Genomic DNA, 21,346 nt, shown 5'->3' on the forward strand with positions numbered 1-21,346 from the left:
AATATGCTGTATGGAAATTAGATGAAGTAGGTTACCGTGATCATGGAGAAGAAAGGGACAAGGGTAAAGATACTTTCTGGTGGCTGGAAGTTACCTTTAGCTAAAGATTAAAGTTGCAAATAATTTTTAAGGGGCAGTTGGATAGGAGTTGTTGCATCAACTTTGATCAAATTATTACTAAAAGAAAAAAGAAAAAAAAAAGCAATGTCTTTATGTTAAGTAGGTTTGAAAACATGAAAAGAAGCACTTTAAAGAGAGCACAATTAACAAAACGTTACTCTATGACATACATTACTATGATAAATAGCTAGTTTACTTATAGACAACATTCATATCCCAGATAAGCTGATCAGTACGTTATTTCCTTTTTTCATGCAACACTTCATTTTCTATCATGGAGCAGAAGGGGAGGATATTCTTGATTTTGGTAGCAATGGTCTTTCATGGCACTGAATCTTTAAGTGATGATGATGGACCTCTTGTTCTTGACTATTACAAAGAAAAGTGCCCTTTGTTGGAAGAGATTGTGAAGCACAATGTTGAAGTTGCAGTTTTTAAAGATCCTCGAATGGCTGCTTCTCTCCTTCGCTTGCATTTTCATGATTGTTTTGTCATGGTACTCTCTCTCTCTCTCTCTGGAGGACAAAATCTTTCAAGGAGAAATAGTGACAGTTAATATTTTTCAACGCTAAGTTGGTTCTCCAACAGCTAGATTATATTTGTGGATCTTTATATAAGAAATAACCATAATGCATCTTTAAATTGATTTTGTTTTCTTGTTAATTTCGGTTTCTTCATTTCTTGTGTGAATCTTCAGGGTTGCGATGCATCTGTTCTTTTAGATAGTTTTGGAGGCATTACCAGTGAAAAGCAAGCAGGCCCCAACCTAAATTCTTTACGAGGATTTGAGGTTATCGATCAGATCAAATACATCCTGGAAGAGGCTTGTCCAAGAACAGTATCATGTGCTGATATTCTAGCATTGGCTGCTCGTGATTCTGTTGCATCGGTACGTCTCTCTCTCTCTCTCTCTCACACGCACACAGACGCACACAAATATGTCACTTGCAACAACTTACATTACTATTTTAGGGTATGTGTTTTGAGACAAGCTAGTGTACTGGTGAGTATGAGATACCCTCATTTACAACTATTTGAATAAAAATTTACAAGTATTTGAACCAAAATCACAACATTGAGAACAAAAGTTACCATATTCATTTACACTATTTACATATAGTTAAACAAAAATTACAACATTGACAACGAATTTGTTTAAAAGCTTGTAAAAATGTCGTAAGAGGTGTAATTACCATTATTAGAACTAAGATTACAACATTGACAACGAATTTGTTCAAAAACTTGTAAAATGTCGTAAGATGTGTAATTACCATTATTAGAACTAAGATTATACAAAATAGGACTCAAATTACAACTTTGGCAACAAAATTTGTTCTCACTTTTGTAAATGTGGGTATGAGATACCCACCACTACACTAGAATTTCCCGAGACAAGCTAGTGTACTGGTGGGTATGAGATACCCTCATTTACAACTATTTGAACAAAAATTTACAAGTATTTGAACCAAAATTACAACATTGAGAACAAAAATTACCATATTCATTTATACTATTTACATATAGTTAAACAAAAATTATAACATTGACAACGAATTTGTTCAAAAACTTGTAAAAATGTCGTAAGAAGTGTAATTACCATTATTAGAACTAAGATTACAACATTGACAACGAATTTGTTCAAAAACTTGTAAAATGTCGTAAGATGTGTAATTACCATTATTAGAACTAAGATTACACAAAGTAGGACTCAAATTACAACTTTGACAACAAAATTTGTTCTCACTTTTGTAAATGTGGGTATGAGATACCCACCACTACACTAGAATTTCCCATCAGATGATATGGTACGTAGATGCATGTAACAATACTAATTTACTAATTGAACTTCTTTTCTTTCTTGAAAAGAGAGGATGGCCTAGCTGGGATGTGTGGCAAGATGATATGATAGATGCACATGTAACATTACTATTTTACTAATTGCACTTCTTTTCTTTCTTGAAAAGAGGGGAGGGCCTAGCTGGGATGTGTGGCTAGGCAGGAGAGACTCCCTGCAAGCAAGCTTCAGTGGTGCCAACCAGTTCATCCCTGCTCCAAATAACTCTCTAGAAACTCTCATTTCCAATTTCAAACAACAAGGACTTGATATAGAAGACTTGGTTGCCTTGTCAGGTAATATATTCTTCAGTGAAATAATTTGATTATCAAATGCTTGAACTCATAAGGATTTATGAACAGGTAGCCACACAATTGGAAAGGCAAGATGTTTAAGCTTCAGGCAGAGGGTGTATGATGTGAACTTCAAAGGACAGTACGAAATATACGATAAGTACAGGAGGTATACTTCCTTCCGAAGAATCTTACAGTCCATATGCCCCAAATCAGGGAGGAACAATGATTTAGCACCTCTTGATTTTATGACTCCAGCCAGATTTGACAATCATTATTATGTTAACCTACTCCAAGGAAAAGGTTTGCTGGGTTCTGATACTGTATTGGTCACACAAGATCATGAAGGGGAGATCCTAAAGCAGGTGTGGGCTTATGCCACTGATGAGAAACTTTTCTTTGCTTCATTTGCAAACTCTATGGTGAAGATGGGAAACATCAATCCAATCACTGGAAATCAAGGAGAAATCAGGAAGAGTTGTAGGTTTGTCAACACCTAGCTAGGTAGTACATGTATGGAACTCAGAGTTCAGCTTATGAGTTATCTATATCTGTAATTCTGTATGGTAATTGCAGAGCATTTGCAGAAGAAACTTTATGAAGCGGGATCCTATATATGTGTTATGTAGTTTTCAATTCTCATATTATGTTTTATGTCCAAAATTGCATGTTTTTAAATTTCTACATCATCATTTTCTAACGTAAATATAAACTAAATGCTAACCCTTGTCCAAATATTTGCATAACAATCTTCTCCTTCCCCTCTCACCATTTTGTAATGTAACCAGCTCTCTCTGTCCAATGCTTAGTTAATTTTAGTGCGGAAATATTCGGTAGAATATCTCCTCACCTACTTGACTGACTAGAGTGAGAGTGAAGGTTTATGGTTCAAGAGGTTGTCTTTACGTTCTCGGGATTTGGATCAGTATTGGCAAATCAAGTTGGATAGGGGGTACCTGCAAAAATTACTCAAATGCCTAAGTTAGTGCAATACGTGTAATTGAGATTAATTGCTTCACTTGATTGTTCACCTTACTAAGTATTTATAGGTGAGCCTGAGCAATTATCTCGATTAGTGCCCGTTGTGGTGTGCAATGTTCGCAAGTCATGCGTTAGTGGATCCATTACGCCACTCTCAAGACAACGCGGGGACCACTTCCTGCTTACTACGGATTCGGCCGAACTGATCGATTTTGCCTTACCTAGATACACCTTGAAGGAATTTCATCTCGAGGTGATCTGACCTTTTCAAAATTTTCTGAATAGATTGGGCCGCCTCTCTCTCAGCCTGTTTCCTAACATTGAACATGATTCTACCTTACCTAGATCTGCCTTGAGGGGATTTCACCTCGAGTTGACCAATTCTTCTGTTATCTGGATTGAGTAATAGGAAACTCTTTTTTTTATTATTAAAATAAGATTTGAATGAATGTAAATAATGTGTTTTTGCTTGGTATAGTCATGGTTCGATTAGCAGTTTATATCACATGCCTTATGTCGCTAAGCGTCTTGTTACTGTTAAATAGCGACAAGCGTGGCTCGTGACCCACCATTATACCGATATTGTCCCAACTTAATCACCCATTAGTTTTGGGTTTTAATCACAAAATGCCTCGATACAATTGGGTATGAGCCATCAACTTATTTTTATTTGTCACTTTTCTAATGTGGGATATTGGAGAGATATGCCCTCTCATGTAACCTATCTCTAGGTTTGCATGTGCAATAATCAATTAACAAATCCAATTCCCACGTTAGAAATTGAGGTACAAGTTCCACATTGAAGACTTAGCCAATCACATCAAACACTTGGTAATAATCCAATCGGAATTTTTCCGATGGCCAATTTAATGAACCAAATCAGATCCATGAATTGGATACATGATTGGAGAGGGACCAACTCTGATATTATGTTAAACAGTGATAAGCGTGGCCAATAGTATCCCAACTTAACAATCCATTAGGTGTTGAGTTTTAATCATAAAAGGTCTTGATACAATTGGGTGTAAGGCACAAACTTATAAGTTATATTTTTATTTGTTACTTTTTTAATGTGAGATATTTCGGGGGGTGTATTGTATTTGGATTTGTGTGGAGTTTTTTTAAATGATAGACTTTTTCAAAAGTCCATGGATTCTATAAAAAGTTCATAGACTTTTATTGATTTTTTAAAAACCATTGACTTTTATTGATTTTTAGCACAGATTTTTACTGATTTGTAAAAATCGACAGACTTTATATAAATGACTTATGTAGATTTCACAATACTTATAAAAAAGAAAAACCAAGCTAGTTTATTAGTCAGAGAATAAAATACGATGCCATAGCTATGTTAACTAATGACCATTAGCGTAGGAATCAGAGAAGCTCAAATAATGTCATGAAACAAACATATAAGAAAATAAAGGAAAAGCCTCCAAATATAATCAACCAAACCAAAAGATATCCAAAAAGAGAAGGAAAAAAAAAACACATTGATGAAGTTTCATGCCAAATAAGCAGACGTCTTTGAAATAATGATATGATTTATTCTTCTCCCTCATTTTCACTTTCTTGATTGTCATTGTTTTCATTGTTGGCATTTGGTTGGGCATCTGTCCACATATGAGTAGCAATACTCATTCTCCATTCATTAGCATTCTCTCTTTGCTGATCTTGGGTTTGAAAATCATCCCATTCAAAATTATCTTCGTGATTGTCTATCGGATCTTCTTCTGGTTCAGGAGGAAATTCATCTGAACGACATTCCTGTCGAAGAAATTGTGCAGTCCTGCACAAGCCAAAACTAGTTCTGCTTGTGTCTTATATAAAAATGGTGGTGCTGATTTGAAGATTGTGAAACGCGACTTAAATATTCCAAATATTCTCTCAATTACGTTCCTCAAGGAAGCATGGCGAAGATTGAATAACTCAATTGCATTGACATGATGATTTCCTTCACCACCAAAATCTTTGAGGTGATATCGAGTACCTCGAAATGGAGCTAGGAACCGACGTCGATTTGGGAATCCGCAGTCCCCTAAGTAATATTTACCTAATAATAAAAAACATGTGCAATTAGTATGTTATATATATGTTATATGACATAAATTGTAATAAGTACTCTGAATTTTTTTATGCACGTAAAACTATACCTGGTGGCACTTTGAGTCCATTTCGTCTAGAAATCGCATCATTCAACACTTTTGAATCATGAGCGGAACCCTCCCATCCACTAATCACATATATGAACTGTAAATCAAAGTTACAAGCTGCTAATACATTTTGTGATATCTTCCCATGGCGATTTCGATATCTGCTTACCTCACGTCCAACTACCGTTGCAGGAATATGCGTGCCATCTATAGCTCCGACACAATCCTAAAATAATGAAAAAAGATATCAATAGCTGAAAAGAAAAAATGAAATAATATCTTCATTACTGTACAATGAAATAAATAATTAACCATCCATAAAAGTTGCATTGCTTACCTTAAAGTAAGGATAGAATCTTGTACTTTCTCTTATGTTAGGTGGTATGGATTCAGGTTTAGCCATAAACTGTGGTGCTATTGTATTCAAGGCCTTCAAGACTTTGTTGAAACTTCTGCTAACAGCAAAATGAGATCGCTCAAATATCAGCCGAGCTTCACTGTGTCGATTATTTTGGCCGACAACTAGTAAAAAGGTTGCAAGCATTTCTTCAACACAAATGTGTCTTGTATCCCGTAAAGGTGTTTTCGCTTTTAGGATGCTACATAATTTTCGAAACACGTCAGGATACATTCTATACACATCTCTAAAGATTTGAGGGTCTCTGTCCAATATGTTGTGCATATATATGTATCCACTTGATGTCACTGGTCGACGAGTCAGCGGACGTCTAATATGTTCACCACGTATGCTGAACACAAGTTCGTATAACACATAAATCACTGCTTGTATTGCCATTAATAATATCTTAACAGCCTCGTAAAACTGCTCTTCCTCTTCATCAGCTCCATACATGTCCATTTCAGACATTGCTAATAGAGAAAGCACCTAAACATATTTATAAAAAAATATATCACTATTCATATTAACATTCATTCAAAAGCAAATCAAAAATCATAAATATTCAAACAAAAAATCAAATTGTAATTCATAACATACCAGTTTAAAATCATTCAAAACAAGCTGCAATTCAAACAAAATAAAATCAAACTCCATAACTTAAAATTAATAATAGAACATAGCCTATTGCTTATTAGGTGTCGCTAGTGGAGATTGACCCACACCTATTGCATTTGTTTATAGGTGATCCAATTATGTCGTTGTTCAGGAGTCATCTTCAAGAAGAAATCTTGCTTTGCTTTAGTATTAAGCAAATCAAGAGCCATAAAGCAAGCCTCATCAGTTAATCCTGGGGTCTCGTTCATAGCATCCAAAAGATCACTCTCTCTTGATTCTCTCTTCTCCATTAAGCCACAAATTTTATCAAAACTTGTGACAATTTTACCAATGCCACTTGATAAGTTTTCTAAAACCTCAGCCTGACTAGTTGCCCCCTTTGAGCCGCTATTATTTTCATAGTCAGTCCTACTCCGTTTTCCTTGAGTCCTGCTATGTGGTGGAGCATCTACATTGGTACCTTGGAAGGGTTGTTGTGAAAGAGATGGCGAGTTTTCTTGGTGTGATGACTCATTTTCACTTTGCACGAACATGTTAGTATTTCGATCAAAAACTAATCCATCAATTCCCCAAGGTCCGTTTTCTTCCGCTCCAAATGTAGAGGCATCTGTATCATCACCTAAACTGATTGAGCCCATTCCAGTTGCAGTTCCATTTCCAACTGCAATTTTCAAGTCCTCATAGTCTGGAAAAGTTTCTGACCGAAAGTGCCCATGCGTTGGATGTGACTAGTAGGGAAAAAAAAATACACATGTCAATATGATGATAACCATTTGAAATAACTATAAATCTAAATTAGAATAAAATGAAAAAGCAATAAGCTCACCTTCAAATAATCTGCCCATACTTCATCATCAGCAGTGAATCTCTTTGTGATCTGATCCCACCCAAATCCAGAACTATGACACATAAGTTGAGAGTAATTGGTGTATTGTTTCTTAAACCATTTCACTCTACTTTGGTAATGACTAAAACTTATTTCACAACCAAGTTTTTCCTTCAGTTTAGGAAGTAGCTTCGCCTCTACTGTTTGTTTGCTTATCACACCATTAATATCACGCAATCCAAGTTTGGCGCCTTCAACCATAAGTTGAAGCAAAACATTGCTCTCTTCAGCATTCCAAGTTTTGTAATCTTTTCTTTTACCATTCCCTTGTGAATCTCCCATCTATACGATTGCGTAAAAGTAATCATACATGCAACTTTTATCAATCAAAACATTATAATTCAGAACAATATAAACATAAGGGAAGTATAGACTGGAAAAAAAAAAATTAGAAGTCCAAGGTACATGGCTCCACAAAGAAACAAGAAAGATATTAGACCCCAAATGACAACCCTTCTGTTATCAAGACGCACAACTATCAGGTGTGTATATCAATATAAACATGCACCAATATCCTGTTTTCATACTCTCCTAAATTGCTTTCTGACACAACAAATAATAAAGTAAAGAAGAGTTGCTGGTATCCTTCATCAGCTTGAATCTATTCATATTAAGAGCAATGATTTTGGCTACTAGGGATAAGGAATCATTCTGGTAAGAAGCATTACTTCAAAACGTATGCAAGGTTTTTTTTTTTTTCTTCTTTTCTTTAAACATGCATTAAGCATACAAAAGGAACCAACTCAGACAATTGGGTGCAGAGACAAAAATAGCAAATTTTGATACATTGTTCATATTGATTATTACCTAGCCAACTTCTCTTTGATTAATTTTTCTTTGTTTCATAATTCATTCAATTACATTTTGATCCACACTTGTTTGTTTTTTATAGCATGCCATACAATATGATTATAAACAGTACTCATAAATTGCACAAATCAGACTCTCATAACCCCAAAACTTGATCACGATCTGTTTCCATGGGAATTTGAAGGAGAAAATAAAAAGAATCTGAATCCTAAAGAAATTGAGGTCCATAAAGATGACAAAACTGAATCAAGGTACCAGAAAACTGTCATCATGGCAATTTGCCCAACCAACATGAATCAAAACTCCAGAACAATATTCCTATCTCTCAGCTGACTACAAACTTAGCTGAATTAACTCTTTGAAGATTCAGTGATCCTATTTACTCAACCTACTACTCTGTAATCCCAAAGTAAAATTTCTAACATTAAAGCTCTGCTCAACATACACATAATATTCTCAAAGCATAAAAAAGAACACTAAAATTTTAGAAAAAGAAAATAAATAACCTGACATAATTTTATCAGCCATTGCCGACTTTAGTGGTGGCCAACATTGGCTTCAAATTGAAGGGTTAAAGCAAAATTTGAATGAAAATTAATAACTCTGTATAGATTCACCCAAAGCTTGAACCAAATTGCACCTCTGACATTACTATCATTTTAAGAAAGTTGACATGAGATTGTCAACATAAGTCCCATCTCAATGCAGGGTAAAATCACACACACTATTAGGTATAGAAAAGAAGTTCTGGCATGAAGGAAAAAAAAAAAAAACCACCCACCGTTTGGCTAATCTACCCGAACTTAAGAGCCACAAGGGCAAAGCAGTAGCAAAAAAAAGAGAACCATGCCATATAGGACAACAACAAATACAAAAGAAACAGAAAACCTAGCGAGAAAACAAAGAAGAAGAAACATACGCAGCAAACAAGCGACGACAATAGCAATAACCGCAATAGTATGCAGGACTATGATCGAACCGTAAAAGCATTAGGCATATACATTATTTGGCTTTGTTTTAGGAGTTGATGATAATATTAGGGTTCCAAGCATCACAATTGAAAAAAAAAAAAAATCAAATTCAACAACAACAATGAACATGTTAGGTATTAGAGGTTGATATCACAAAATAATAGAGAAAAGAAAAAAGAAATCATGAAAGAGAGATGATGGAGGACCAACCTTGAATGCGCAGAGAGAAGAACTTTGACAGACTTTTCCACGCTCAAAATCTTTGCTCTGGTGGTTGGAAAAATATTGGAATTTGGTATTTATACTTAACACTACAAAGTCCATGATTTTCCATGATTTTCTAATTCCGTATGTATGAATGATATTTTAAATACCCCTAAACTTCTATTCATTTTTAAAAGTCCTAATTGAATACCCCTAGACTTTGGTGGAATTCATAAAGATTTTTTAAAATCCTAATTGAATACACCCAGACTTTTATGGACTGTTAAAAGTCTCTATTGAATACACCCAGACTTTTAAATTCCATGGATTTCTTTAAAAGTGCCAGTAATTCCATATACAATACACCCCCCTTCATTTCCAACCGTTATTGTCACGAGAAATTTTAAATACACACCCCAAATTACTTAATACACACTCCATACTGAATACACCACCCATTTAATTTCTCATTCTAATATTTTACTATATACACAACCCAAAGTACCTAAAATATCTTTAATCTCAAAAATCACGAAATATCCTATTATTTAACTATATTAAGGCTACTATTTAATATGATTATTATATTCTAGTATATTTAATTGATGTTTTGTAAATAACCATATTGATTACTTGTGTTACTTATTGAGAAATCCATAAAGATTTATTATTGTTCCTTTTAAATAGATGCATATAAATAGGTTTTGTATTATTTGAGTTCTCATCCACCAATTAAACACCATGTTGATTAAGTATAAAATTTTAAGTTGAACATTTAACCAAAACTATATCAGTAGTTTCTCCACAATGGCAGAACTACAAAATTGTCATTAGAGGGGCCAAACAAATTAACAATTACAAAGTTTTTTCATTGATGTTTTATATTATAAAATAAATGGATTAATCGTATCTCTTATAAAAAAAAGAAAAGGAAATTAACTAAAAAATGGAAGTAAAGCGATCCGTTTTAAAAACATTTAATGCCATTGATTTTGAAATTCTAAATATTATGGTTTCTAACCTCACTTAATTACAATTCATTTAAGGAAAAATTAAATTAAATAGTTTCTATATATAATAATAACAAACAATAAGGCACATGTTGCATTGGATTCTTGGTCCATTTAGCAACCTTTTACATCTCAATGAAAATGAACTATTTTGACCTAGCCGTCTCTCTGCTAGGGTTTCTCATGGTTTTCTTCCTCGATAAAATTTCTATATTTTCTGTCCCCATGGCTATCTCGAGGAATGGCTCAACGGCATTGGCATCCAACTCTGCACGAGTGTCATTGGGATCTGCAGGGCTTGAGGCCCTAAAGGCATATCGTTGGTACATGGTAGGGCGTTTGCTAGGTCCCAAAACTATGTTTCTCGGTTTTAAGGGCACAATTGCTAGCATCTGGAGGATGCGATCAGGGTTAACAATTCAAGATGCAGGAGATTTGTTTGTCTTCCAGTTTGATCGTGAAGCTGATCGCAATAAGATATTGCATGGAGGACCGTGGTTCTACCGGAACACCATGTTGGTGTTGGGTGTGTATGGTGGTGTAGGGCCAGTGGCGGAAGTCCCTCTCAATCTGTTAGAGACCTAGGTTGTGGTCAAGGGCCTTCCACTGGTTCTCCATAACAAGACTGCGCTAGGATTGGTTGGGTCATCCCTGGGTCAAGTAATCTGTTTTGATCAGTCAGCCCTTAAACGAAAGGAGGAAGAGCAACGCATTTGACTCGTCCTTGATGTGCGTTCTAGGATTTGGGTGTGGATGGTGTTTGAATTTTCGCTGGTGGTGGTGCCGAAAATGACACTGGTGTATGAGAAGATAAAGGGATTTTACAGGAACTGTGGGTTTTTTCTGCATGATGCTGCAGGTTGTGACTCATTGCTGGTGAAGGAAAGAGAAGAGATTCTTGCGCAAGCATCGGCGGTGGCTATGGCTGGGCTCTCTTTAATCTCATATGGGCAAGTCACTAGGGATGACAGCGAGGGAGAAATTCCGAGTGGTAGTAAGGGAATGGTGAGAACGGCGCTGACTTTGGTGGGTGATGGGGTCATATCGGATATGGTGGAAGCCATGCATCAATGCCTTCCAACAATATGGGAGCCTCAAGCCAGGTTGAGAAAGCTTTTGCTGGTTGTAATATGGCTGACTTTCTAAAGAATTGGGATGTGAATAAGAGTGCAGGGTTTAGAGCTGTCCCTGAAGAGATGCCATCGTTGGCGGCTACTCAGCCTTTGCGTCCGCATGGTGGCAATAATGTGATGGTAGTGCAAATTTCTCAAGTGCAGCCTTTACTTGGGACTAGGAGGAAGGCAATGGACATTCTAGGCAGGGTCGAAAACAATATGTTACCCCCTTTGCTCCCCTGCTTCAGGTAGATGATGGAATGTAGTTGGTGCTCCAACACAAACATGGTAAGCTGGTGGTATCTCCCCGGAAAAGGAAATTGAGGCACCCTAAAGGGAGTAAGAATAAGCCCAAGTGTGATAGAATTCTTGATAAGGAGTTGCAAGGTAAGAAGCTTAGGAAATGGAAACTACGTGAGGTAGGCGAGGGTGTTTTATCACCAACTGTAGCAACTGGGGTGTCGTGCTTTGAGGACGTGGCCTCAGAGTAGATGGAAGAAGGTCCCAAAGGTGGAGCTGATATTGAGGGTGCCATGGCATCCTCCTCTACTAGTACTTTTTAATCTTAGTTTTGGGTCGCAAAACCTACTGCTCGGTTGAAATTTTATTTAAACAGTTGCTGAGGAGTTAGGTTTTGTTAGAATAATGGTGCATGGATTTCTTAAAAGCTAGGTGTACTCTGGATTGTGGAGTTCTCTATTTGCTAAGATAGGTTCTTTGTAAGTCCTAAAGGACGACTTTTTATTGACGACTCAATTGGGGTGTGTCGTTTGATACTGCTTGCTGAATTATTAAATCGGGTTGACCTCTTTTGATTAAAAAAAAAATTAAATAGTTTCTAACCTTATTCTTGTATTAAATTAGGAGGTCATGTATAGAAATTTATTGTGTTTATCTAACTATTTATACATAAATAGAATAATATAAGGAAAATAAGACTATTTTTTTTATCTTCTAATGCACAGATGCCTATTTTGGTCATTTAACCTACTTACAAAATTTAATTTGAAATATAAAATAATAGGAATATGTATTAAGTGATTAGGGGTGTGTTTAGGGTTTTTTTGGCTGAAAAAGTGCAAAGGAATAACCCTCGAACGAAATCATCTAGACTAGCTTTTGCAAAATTGCCCTAAAGATAAATGTACGCTGGGCAGTTCAATTAACAATTGAATATTGTTGATTATCCTTTTTTTGTTTTTCGTTGGCTAAGTTTATCCGAAAATATCCAGATGTAGCACAGGTGTAACATTATAGTGGAAAATTTAGCGTGTCGGGTATCTACACGTTCATGCTCATTCAAAGTGCATCAGCTTGTTGCTTGATTATAGTTGTTTTGCAGAATCTCGAAAACAAAATTTAAAAAGAAAAGAATACTCTTCAATTAATCATTTTTTTAATAAAAAAAATAACACATTAATTATAACTAACAAAAATAATGAAAAAAACCAACACAAAAGAAAAGGCACACACTGTCTGAAATTGACATGCGCAGGCAGTTGATAAGCTCAGTGTAGATTTCTGTAGCTTTGAGTGAAAACTCTGCCAGGGTTTCGAAAACTTTAGAGAACCCGGTCTGAAATTGATTCACCATTTGCTGCGTCTTCTTCATTCTACATTGAAGTTTCTCATTATTTTCCTCCTTCTCGTCATTAAATTTCTCAATCTCACCCTTTAACTCCTCAATCTTGCCCTTCAATCTCTGGATCTCTGCACCATCACCCTCATGAGAAATATTTTTGTAGACACCAAAAATTTAATGAAAATAAAATTCATTAAATAATTCGGTCAACACTCAAAATTATGACTGAACAAATTTAGTCGGCATGCGGGTCCCACAAAATGTCCACGTGGCTTGTGAGTCAGCAAAATCACACAGACTCAGAGAATGACACTTGGCGACACATGAAAGGCCCGACGGCAATAAATGAATTTGCTCCGGCTAAATCAATTGATATTAAAGCGGATCAATCAAATTAAATAAATTGATTCCAAGTCAAATCAAAGAATTAAATCTTGTCTGCTGATTAGATATCAATTTATAATCAAGACGACAATCAGTCATCAAATTAATTTGCTGATTCCTTAAATAGTCGTGATTAAATCAGCCAATTAATGCTGATTGATTTGATTATGTTATTAAGGAAAATGTGACTAAAATCAGCCATTAAATTGATTGGCTAATTCCTTAATGATCGTGATTAAATCAGTTAATTAACGCTGATTAATTTGATTACGTAATTAAGGAAAATACAATTAATTACGTGTCATCAAGGCATTCCAAATTGAGAGAGACATCGACACTATAAATACCCTCTCTCAAATCAAGAGAAGGACTTCGGCCGGAGAGAAAAATCACTCCCAAAGTTCATAAGTCTTCAAGTGCGTGAAGAGCCTTCAAGCTGCCAAATAGCCGGTTCATCACCAACCTCAAGTCAAAGCACTCGTCACGTGTCAACCCTCGTGGCCATCATACGACTCAAGATCAAGCGTCAATCGCCCTTGAGCCAAGTACACCATCGAGGACGACGACAGACAGAGGGACGCAAGCAGACGGAAGAAACCTCTCCAAAGCTCAGAAGTCTCTCAAGCTCATGAAGAACCATCAAGCTGCCAAATAGCCGGTCTCTTCACCTCACCGACTTCAGACAAGCAAGGGAAATCACCTACAAGCTCGGAAGTCGTCAAACACGCGGAGGATCAACAAGCACCAAACACATGTGCTGATTCATCCACCATCAAAAGCCATACTCGCCACGTGACACCGCTCGTGGTTCAAATCTGATCAAGTTCAAGCCTCTACAGCCCTTGATCATCCGTCGTCTTCAAGTCGTCAACAAAGCAAAACTTCTGCCAAAGTTCTTCATCAAGCTCGTGGAGAATCAACAAGCACCAAACACACGTGCTGGTTCATCCCCTACCAAAGCCGAAGAACGCTCACCACGTGACACCACTCGTGGCCCTAAATCTGATCAATATCACGCTTCTACAGCTCTTGGTCAATCGTCTTCCTCAAATCGTCAACATAGCAAGAAGCTCACACTACAACCGTTCGATTCAAGATCAAGTGCTCGCCACCCTTGGATCAAATCAATGTCAGAGATCGAATCAGAGGAGAATTTTGTGAAAGAGCATCTACAGAGATTGTAACCCGCATTTAAATTAATAAAATTATTATTTTGTACACGTGTCCTTCTTTCATTCGTTGCAGGATTTTTCGTGTTTACAAATTTGGCACGCCCAGTGGGACCATCTCTGCCTCTCATCTCTTTCTTTGACAATCTCAAGTCGCTATCCTCAGCATATATATGGCTTCAAAGATGATTCAACTCAAATCAACAAACAAGACCAATAAGGTAGCTACTCTGAAAATGAGTAGAAACCTTAACAATCATACCGTTCGGAGTGAGTCGTCTCAACTCGCGACATTCATAACTCATCCATCTCAGTCACATCAGCCGATCGTCACTTCGACAACAATGGGGGCAAACCTCACTAAGAAAAGATGGTCAACATGCTCAAGTGACTCAAGGGAACATTCTTCCTCGCACACTGCCAGTGTTGATCAGCGTACACACCTACACCCCAGTTCGTCTTTTGATAACCAAACGGAAGAGACATTGGAAGATTCCTCTTTTGCTATGCAAGTCATGGTAGTAGGGGTCACCACCGTGGAAGAACAGACGACTCAAATAGCCCAATTGGCTGAAGCAGTTGAGAAGCTACAGAAAACTATTGAAGAGAAGGATATGGAAATTGCTGCGCTCATGGAGAAGTTAGAAACTCAACGTGGCGATGACTCAGAAAAAGGTCTGCGTGGTCATAAGAAAGACTCATCTAGCAAATCATTTTCTGAACAAAAAGAAGAATCAAATTTCATTCTAGCTTCATGGTCAATTCAACAACTTCAAGACATGATTGCTAACACGATCAGAGCTCAATATGGTGGTCCATCTCAGGATACACTAACGTATTCCAAACCTTATACGAAGCGGCTCGACAATTTGAGGATGCCAACTGGATACCAGCCTCCCAAGTTTCAACAATTCGATGGCAAAGGTAACCCCAAGCAACACATTGCGCATTTCATCGAGACATGCAATAATGCTGGCACAGATGGCGACTATCTTGTGAAACAATTCGTTCGCTCACTCCGAGGGACAGCATTCGAATGGTTTACAGAATTGGAGTCTGAATCCATTGACAGCTGGGAGCAAATGGAAAAAGAGTTCTTGAATCGCTTCTTCAGTACACGTCGCATTGTGAGCATGTTAGAGCTCACCAACACCAAACAACAGAATGATGAGTCGGCTGTAGAATTCATCAACCGTTGGCGTGCACTAAGCCTCGACTGCAAGGATCGACTCTCAGAGTTGTCAGCGGTAGAAATGTGCATTCAAGGCATGCATTGGGACTTACTGTACATCCTTCAAGGGATAAAGCCTCGCACCTTTGAAGAACTTGCCACTCAAGCTCATGACATGGAATTTAGCATCGCTAGTCATAGTCGAAGAAAAGATGAAATCGTTGAATCACATAATCAGAAACATGTCATGGAGTCTTTGGCGATCACAACTCCTGTCAAGATCACAGCACGAGTCAAGTCAAATAACCAAAACAAGTTGGAGCTGACTCATGATCAAACAAGGCGGCGCACTCTTAAAGATCTAGAAGCTAAAAGTTACCCTTTTCCAGATTCCGATGTTGCTGACATGTTGAAAGATTTGCTTCAAAAGAAAGTAATTAAATTGCCATATTGCAAACGTCCAGAAGAGATGCATCGCATCAATGACCCAAAGTACTGCAAGTACCACCGTGTCATCGGTCACTCGACGGAGAAGTGCTTTGTGTTGAAAGACCTCATCATGAAGCTCGCACAACAAGGAAAAATCTGTTTAGACATTGAGGATGATGTGGCTCAATCAAATCATGCTGCCATCATCTTTGATCAACTCGAAGTAGTGTCGTCCACGCCTTTGCAGGGGGCATGCTACTTGCCTAAATTTTCTTAGAGCACACAAGAATTGCAACGCTCCTAGCCAGCACGAGCTTAAACTGCACATGGCGCAAAAAAGACGCTCCTAGCCAGCAAGAGCTTAAACTGCACATGGCACACACAAAAAAAGTCTGTTAAGTTGAAAACCCGAAAGGGTGGCTCAAGCAAAAGAAAAAAAAAACCAACAAAAAAAGAAAAATTCACTTCATCCATAAATCCTTGAACTACGTGATGACTTGATCTCTTTCTTTGGAAGGAGTACGTAGGCAGCTCGGAAAATTACTTCGAGTCCAGTCATACCAAAGCAAGAAGATGGGTCTGCTCAGAGATGTGTCAAGATCACGATTGGATTCAATGACTCAAGCATTTGGAGCTGTCCACCAACTCAAAGAAGAGATGCACGTGAAGAACTCAAATATTAAATATCTACCGAGAGCATGACTCCGCACAATCTTTGGAAGTTCGCGCCTTCTTTGGTTATCGACGAATACGCAAAGCCTAACTGCTTGAAGCGGATTCTCCCATGTCCAAAAGATGGAGGAATCCAAGCATTTAGGGCGTTCACGTTCTTCCTTCGGTAGTTGATAAATATGCAAAGCCTAACTGCTTGAAGCGGATTCTCCCATGCCCAAAAGATGGAGGAATCCAAGCATTTAGGACGTTCACATTCTTCCTTCGGTAGTTGGCGAGGGGCCGCATGAGTCCACTGGAGGATGTGAGCTGAAGGGTCATAAGGAGGGATATCGATTGCTTGAGGCCCAGTCAATGATGGATACACCTGCAGAGTAGTACCATCACTTTGAGTGTCCTCCAGATTGTCGAGGATGGTGACTGTCCCTTTCTTGAAGCACTTGAAGAAAGCCATGGCCATAAAAGGACGGGAAGCGCGATCGCGAGTGCCTGACAACGTACGCAAAGCCTAATCACTTTTGGTGGACCCTACCACGCACAAAGGTGGAGGAATCCAAGCGTTTAGGACGTCCGCGTTCTTCTCTCCGTGAGCCGCCAAATACGCGAAGCCTAACCGCTTTTGGTGGACCCTACCACGCACAAATGTGGAGGAATCCAAGCGTTTAGGACGTCCGCGTTCTTCTCTCCGTGAGTCACCAAATACGCGAAGCCTAACCGCTTTTAGTGGACCCTACCACGCACAAAGATGGAGGAATCCAAGCGTTTAGGACGTCCGCGTTCTTCTCTTCGTGAATCACCAAATACGTAAAGCCTAACCGCTTTTGGTGGACCCTACCACGAGCAAAGGTGGAGAAATCCAAGCGTTTAGGACGTTTACGTTCTTCTCTTTGACGTCGATAAACACGCAAAGCCTAATTGCTTTTGGCGGACCCTGCCACACACAAAAGTGGAGGAATCCAAACGCTTAGGTCGTCTGCGTTCTTCAATTGTCGCCAAAATTCTGAAAATATATATATATATATATATATTTTGAAATATATTGACATAAAAAAAAAAAAAAATAGGAGACGTCATGGAAAAGGCTGAAGACATGCATTTTTCTTAGTTTAGTTAGGCCACTAAAAAGCGGCGTCAAGGCACACCGCACATGCATATATATGAATATGTTCATATTGTCACAGTCATATCAGATGGTGGATAAAGGCTAATTAAAAGAGGATGATCAATAAACCCACCTCTGCCATTGCCAACAGTTCGTGTCAAATCAAGGTTCCAGGAGAAGCAAACATACCAGAAGCTGCAAATCCTGTCCGCAAGTAGAGAAAGCAGGAATGGATTTCTTCAATTATCACCAAACCCTGAAAAGAAAGCAAAATATATATTTAAAATAAAGTTTCAGAATGCAGTGAAGGAAAAGAAAAGGGGCGGAGACGTTAGCGAAACAAAGAGGGCGTGGGGCATGTGAACATGAATGGTTAGTTAATCATGTTTTTGCATAAATGATGTCGGGTGAAAAAAAAAAAAAAAAAAAAAAATTCATTCTATGGACTGCGGGTGAGAAGATGAATCATGGAATTAATTAATTAAGCTTTTGGGGTGAATTGGTCTGCACAAGTCTATTTGGACATGGGTGAATTCGTGCTTTGCAGTCAGACCAGGAAAAAAATCATCATGCTTAGACTTTGGGGACGGCGCGTGCGTGCTTTTATATATATATATATATGTGTATATATATATTGTCAGAAGCCAATAATAAAAAATAATAAAAAAATAAAAAAATCTTGCGCATGCTCATGTCAGAAGGAGGAACATGCAATCAAGCCATCAAGGCATGTATCCAAGAGGTGATAATCAAATAAAAGTTTAATTGGCAGACAAACAGATTTACCTCAGGTTTATCACTGCTAATAATTCACGCAACTCAAGGTCCCAAGCCAAGGGGCAATCAACTTTTTTATTCGATTACTAGGAAAGGAGATTGTAAAGACAAGTCACCTTAATTGCTTGATAGCTTTTCTGCAACACAAGGACAAAAGGCAATGGAGCAATGAGGTTGAGAATGGGCAGCCGAGTCTAGTTCTATTGTTGAAGTCTTGAAGAAGCCAGGTTGGAAGAGTAAGTGTGAGGAGGCCGTACTTTTATATTAAAAGGCTAGGGTTTCCACTTCATTAATTTCCTAGTTGAGACTAGAAAAATATGGCAGAAATCCTAAATTTTTCTGCTATATATGGTGCTACTATATTGATTACTGAAATTTTGTGAATAGATATTTTATTCAGAAAAATCAAGGATTTATGCCATAAATATTTAAACAAAAAAAATGCTCTTATATCATGGGGTTTGTCACATGCCAATTTGAAGTTCTTGCCATATTTATAAAATTAAATCCTGATTGCGAGAGAATCTCTACAAAACATTTTGGTAGAATCTCTACGAAATTAAATCAAGATTCCAAGCAAATCTCTACAGCTTTGGAGTTCTACAAGCCCGCTCCATTAAAGCAAAGCATTGCGACAAGCTAAAATGGAAAAGCCATCAAAGTCAAGGAGACCAAAAAAAAAAAAAAAAGAGAAGTCAAAATTCAAACTTCAAGTCACACCTCCAACACGTGACGACATGTTTACGGCGCACCTCGAAGTGGGGGCATTTGTAGACACCAAAAATTTAATGAAAATAAAATTCATTAAATAATTCGGTCAACACTCAAAATTATGACTGAACAAATTTAGTCGGCATGCGGGTCCCACAAAATGTCCACGTGGCTTGTGAGTCAGCAAAATCACACAGACTCAGAGAATGACACTTGGCGACACATGAAAGGCCCGACGGCAATAAATGAATTTGCTCCGGCTAAATCAATTGATATTAAAGCGGATCAATCAAATTAAATAAATTGATTCCAAGTCAAATCAAAGAATTAAATCTTGTCTGCTGATTAGATATCAATTTATAATCAAGACGACAATCAGTCATCAAATTAATTTGCTGATTCCTTAAATAGTCGTGATTAAATCAGCCAATTAATGCTGATTGATTTGATTATGTTATTAAGGAAAATGTGACTAAAATCAGCCATTAAATTGATTGGCTAATTCCTTAATGATCGTGATTAAATCAGTTAATTAACGCTGATTAATTTGATTACGTAATTAAGGAAAATACAATTAATTACGTGTCATCAAGGCATTCCAAATTGAGAGAGACATCGACACTATAAATACCCTCTCTCAAATCAAGAGAAGGACTTCGGCCGGAGAGAAAAATCACTCCCAAAGTTCATAAGTCTTCAAGTGCGTGAAGAGCCTTCAAGCTGCCAAATAGCCGGTTCATCACCAACCTCAAGTCAAAGCACTCGTCACGTGTCAACCCTCGTGGCCATCATACGACTCAAGATCAAGCGTCAATCGCCCTTGAGCCAAGTACACCATCGAGGACGACGACAGACAGAGGGACGCAAGCAGACGGAAGAAACCTCTCCAAAGCTCAGAAGTCTCTCAAGCTCATGAAGAACCATCAAGCTGCCAAATAGCCGGTCTCTTCACCTCACCGACTTCAGACAAGCAAGGGAAATCACCTACAAGCTCGGAAGTCGTCAAACACGCGGAGGATCAACAAGCACCAAACACATGTGCTGATTCATCCACCATCAAAAGCCATACTCGCCACGTGACACCGCTCGTGGTTCAAATCTGATCAAGTTCAAGCCTCTACAGCCCTTGATCATCCGTCGTCTTCAAGTCGTCAACAAAGCAAAACTTCTGCCAAAGTTCTTCATCAAGCTCGTGGAGAATCAACAAGCACCAAACACAAGTGCTGGTTCATCCCCTACCAAAGCCGAAGAACGCTCACCACGTGACACCACTCGTGGCCCTAAATCTGATCAATATCAAGCTTCTACAGCTCTTGGTCAATCGTCTTCCTCAAATCGTCAACATAGCAAGAAGCTCACACTACAACCGTTCGATTCAAGATCAAGTGCTCGCCACCCTTGGATCAAATCAATGTCAGAGATCGAATCAGAGGAGAATTTTGTGAAAGAGCATCTACAGAGATTGTAACCCGCATTTAAATTAATAAAATTATTATTTTGTACACGTGTCCTTCTTTCATTCGTTGCAGGATTTTTCGTGTTTACAATTTTCTACGTGATTCTCAAGTTCCGAAATCCGTTCCTCTCTATGCTTGACTATATTCTCAAGTCGCTTGATCTCCATGTTTTTGTAATGCTCCTTCGGTCCTTCCTCTGTTGAGCTAACAGGGCTTCAACATCTTTCCGAAACCTATTCATCTCACTAGTCACCGTCTTTGTATTACTTTCCAGAATTTTTAGGAAACCTAACCAATCACCATTATTGTCGCTAACTAATGTTGGTGGGCCATTCTTTGAGAGCCAACAATAAAGAACTTCAACGTATGCTCTTTGTAGGGATATAGATAAAGTAAACTAGGGCACTAATTGTGAAGCTTTTCTTTTAGCGTTTTAGTAGCTTCTCGGTGCATGTCATCGCAGAGTTAATTGGGGGGGGGGGGGGGGGGGGGGGGGGGTT

General features: G+C 38.0%; 1 protein-coding gene and 1 long non-coding RNA gene across 2 annotated transcripts; one reads left to right on the forward strand and one right to left on the reverse strand.

Moving 5' to 3' along the window:
• Positions 1–329: 329 nt before the first annotated feature.
• LOC112167284 (peroxidase 20) lies at positions 330–2,904 on the forward strand. Its single transcript, XM_024304297.2, has 4 exons — positions 330–616; positions 818–1,009; positions 2,085–2,250; positions 2,317–2,904. The coding sequence occupies exons 1-4, from the start codon at positions 395–397 to the stop codon at positions 2,745–2,747; spliced, it is 1,011 nt and encodes a 336-aa protein (XP_024160065.1). The 5' UTR covers positions 330–394; the 3' UTR covers positions 2,748–2,904.
• Positions 2,905–5,943: 3,039 nt separating this feature from the next.
• LOC112164216 lies at positions 5,944–7,274 on the reverse strand. Its single transcript, XR_005810960.1, has 3 exons — positions 7,223–7,274; positions 6,379–7,124; positions 5,944–6,267 (listed from the first exon to the last, which is right to left on the reverse strand). It is a non-coding gene; the product is annotated as an uncharacterized LOC112164216 (long non-coding RNA).
• Between the last annotated feature and the right edge of the window lie 14,072 nt (positions 7,275–21,346).

The sequence above is a fragment of the Rosa chinensis genome, chromosome 5 (assembly GCF_002994745.2).
Source record: "Rosa chinensis cultivar Old Blush chromosome 5, RchiOBHm-V2, whole genome shotgun sequence".
Classification (NCBI taxonomy): domain Eukaryota; kingdom Viridiplantae; phylum Streptophyta; class Magnoliopsida; order Rosales; family Rosaceae; genus Rosa; species Rosa chinensis.

Bases quoted from the DNA above. Each gene is read 5' to 3' on its own strand.
- LOC112167284 (XM_024304297.2), top strand. From the start codon at position 395: ATGGAGCAGAAGGGGAGGATATTCTTGATTTTGGTAGCAATGGTCTTT. The intron at 1,010-2,084 runs GTACGTCTCTCT...TTTCTTGAAAAG, and splicing joins CTCGTGATTCTGTTGCATCG to AGGGGAGGGCCTAGCTGGGA. The intron at 2,251-2,316 runs GTAATATATTCT...ATTTATGAACAG, and splicing joins AGACTTGGTTGCCTTGTCAG to GTAGCCACACAATTGGAAAG.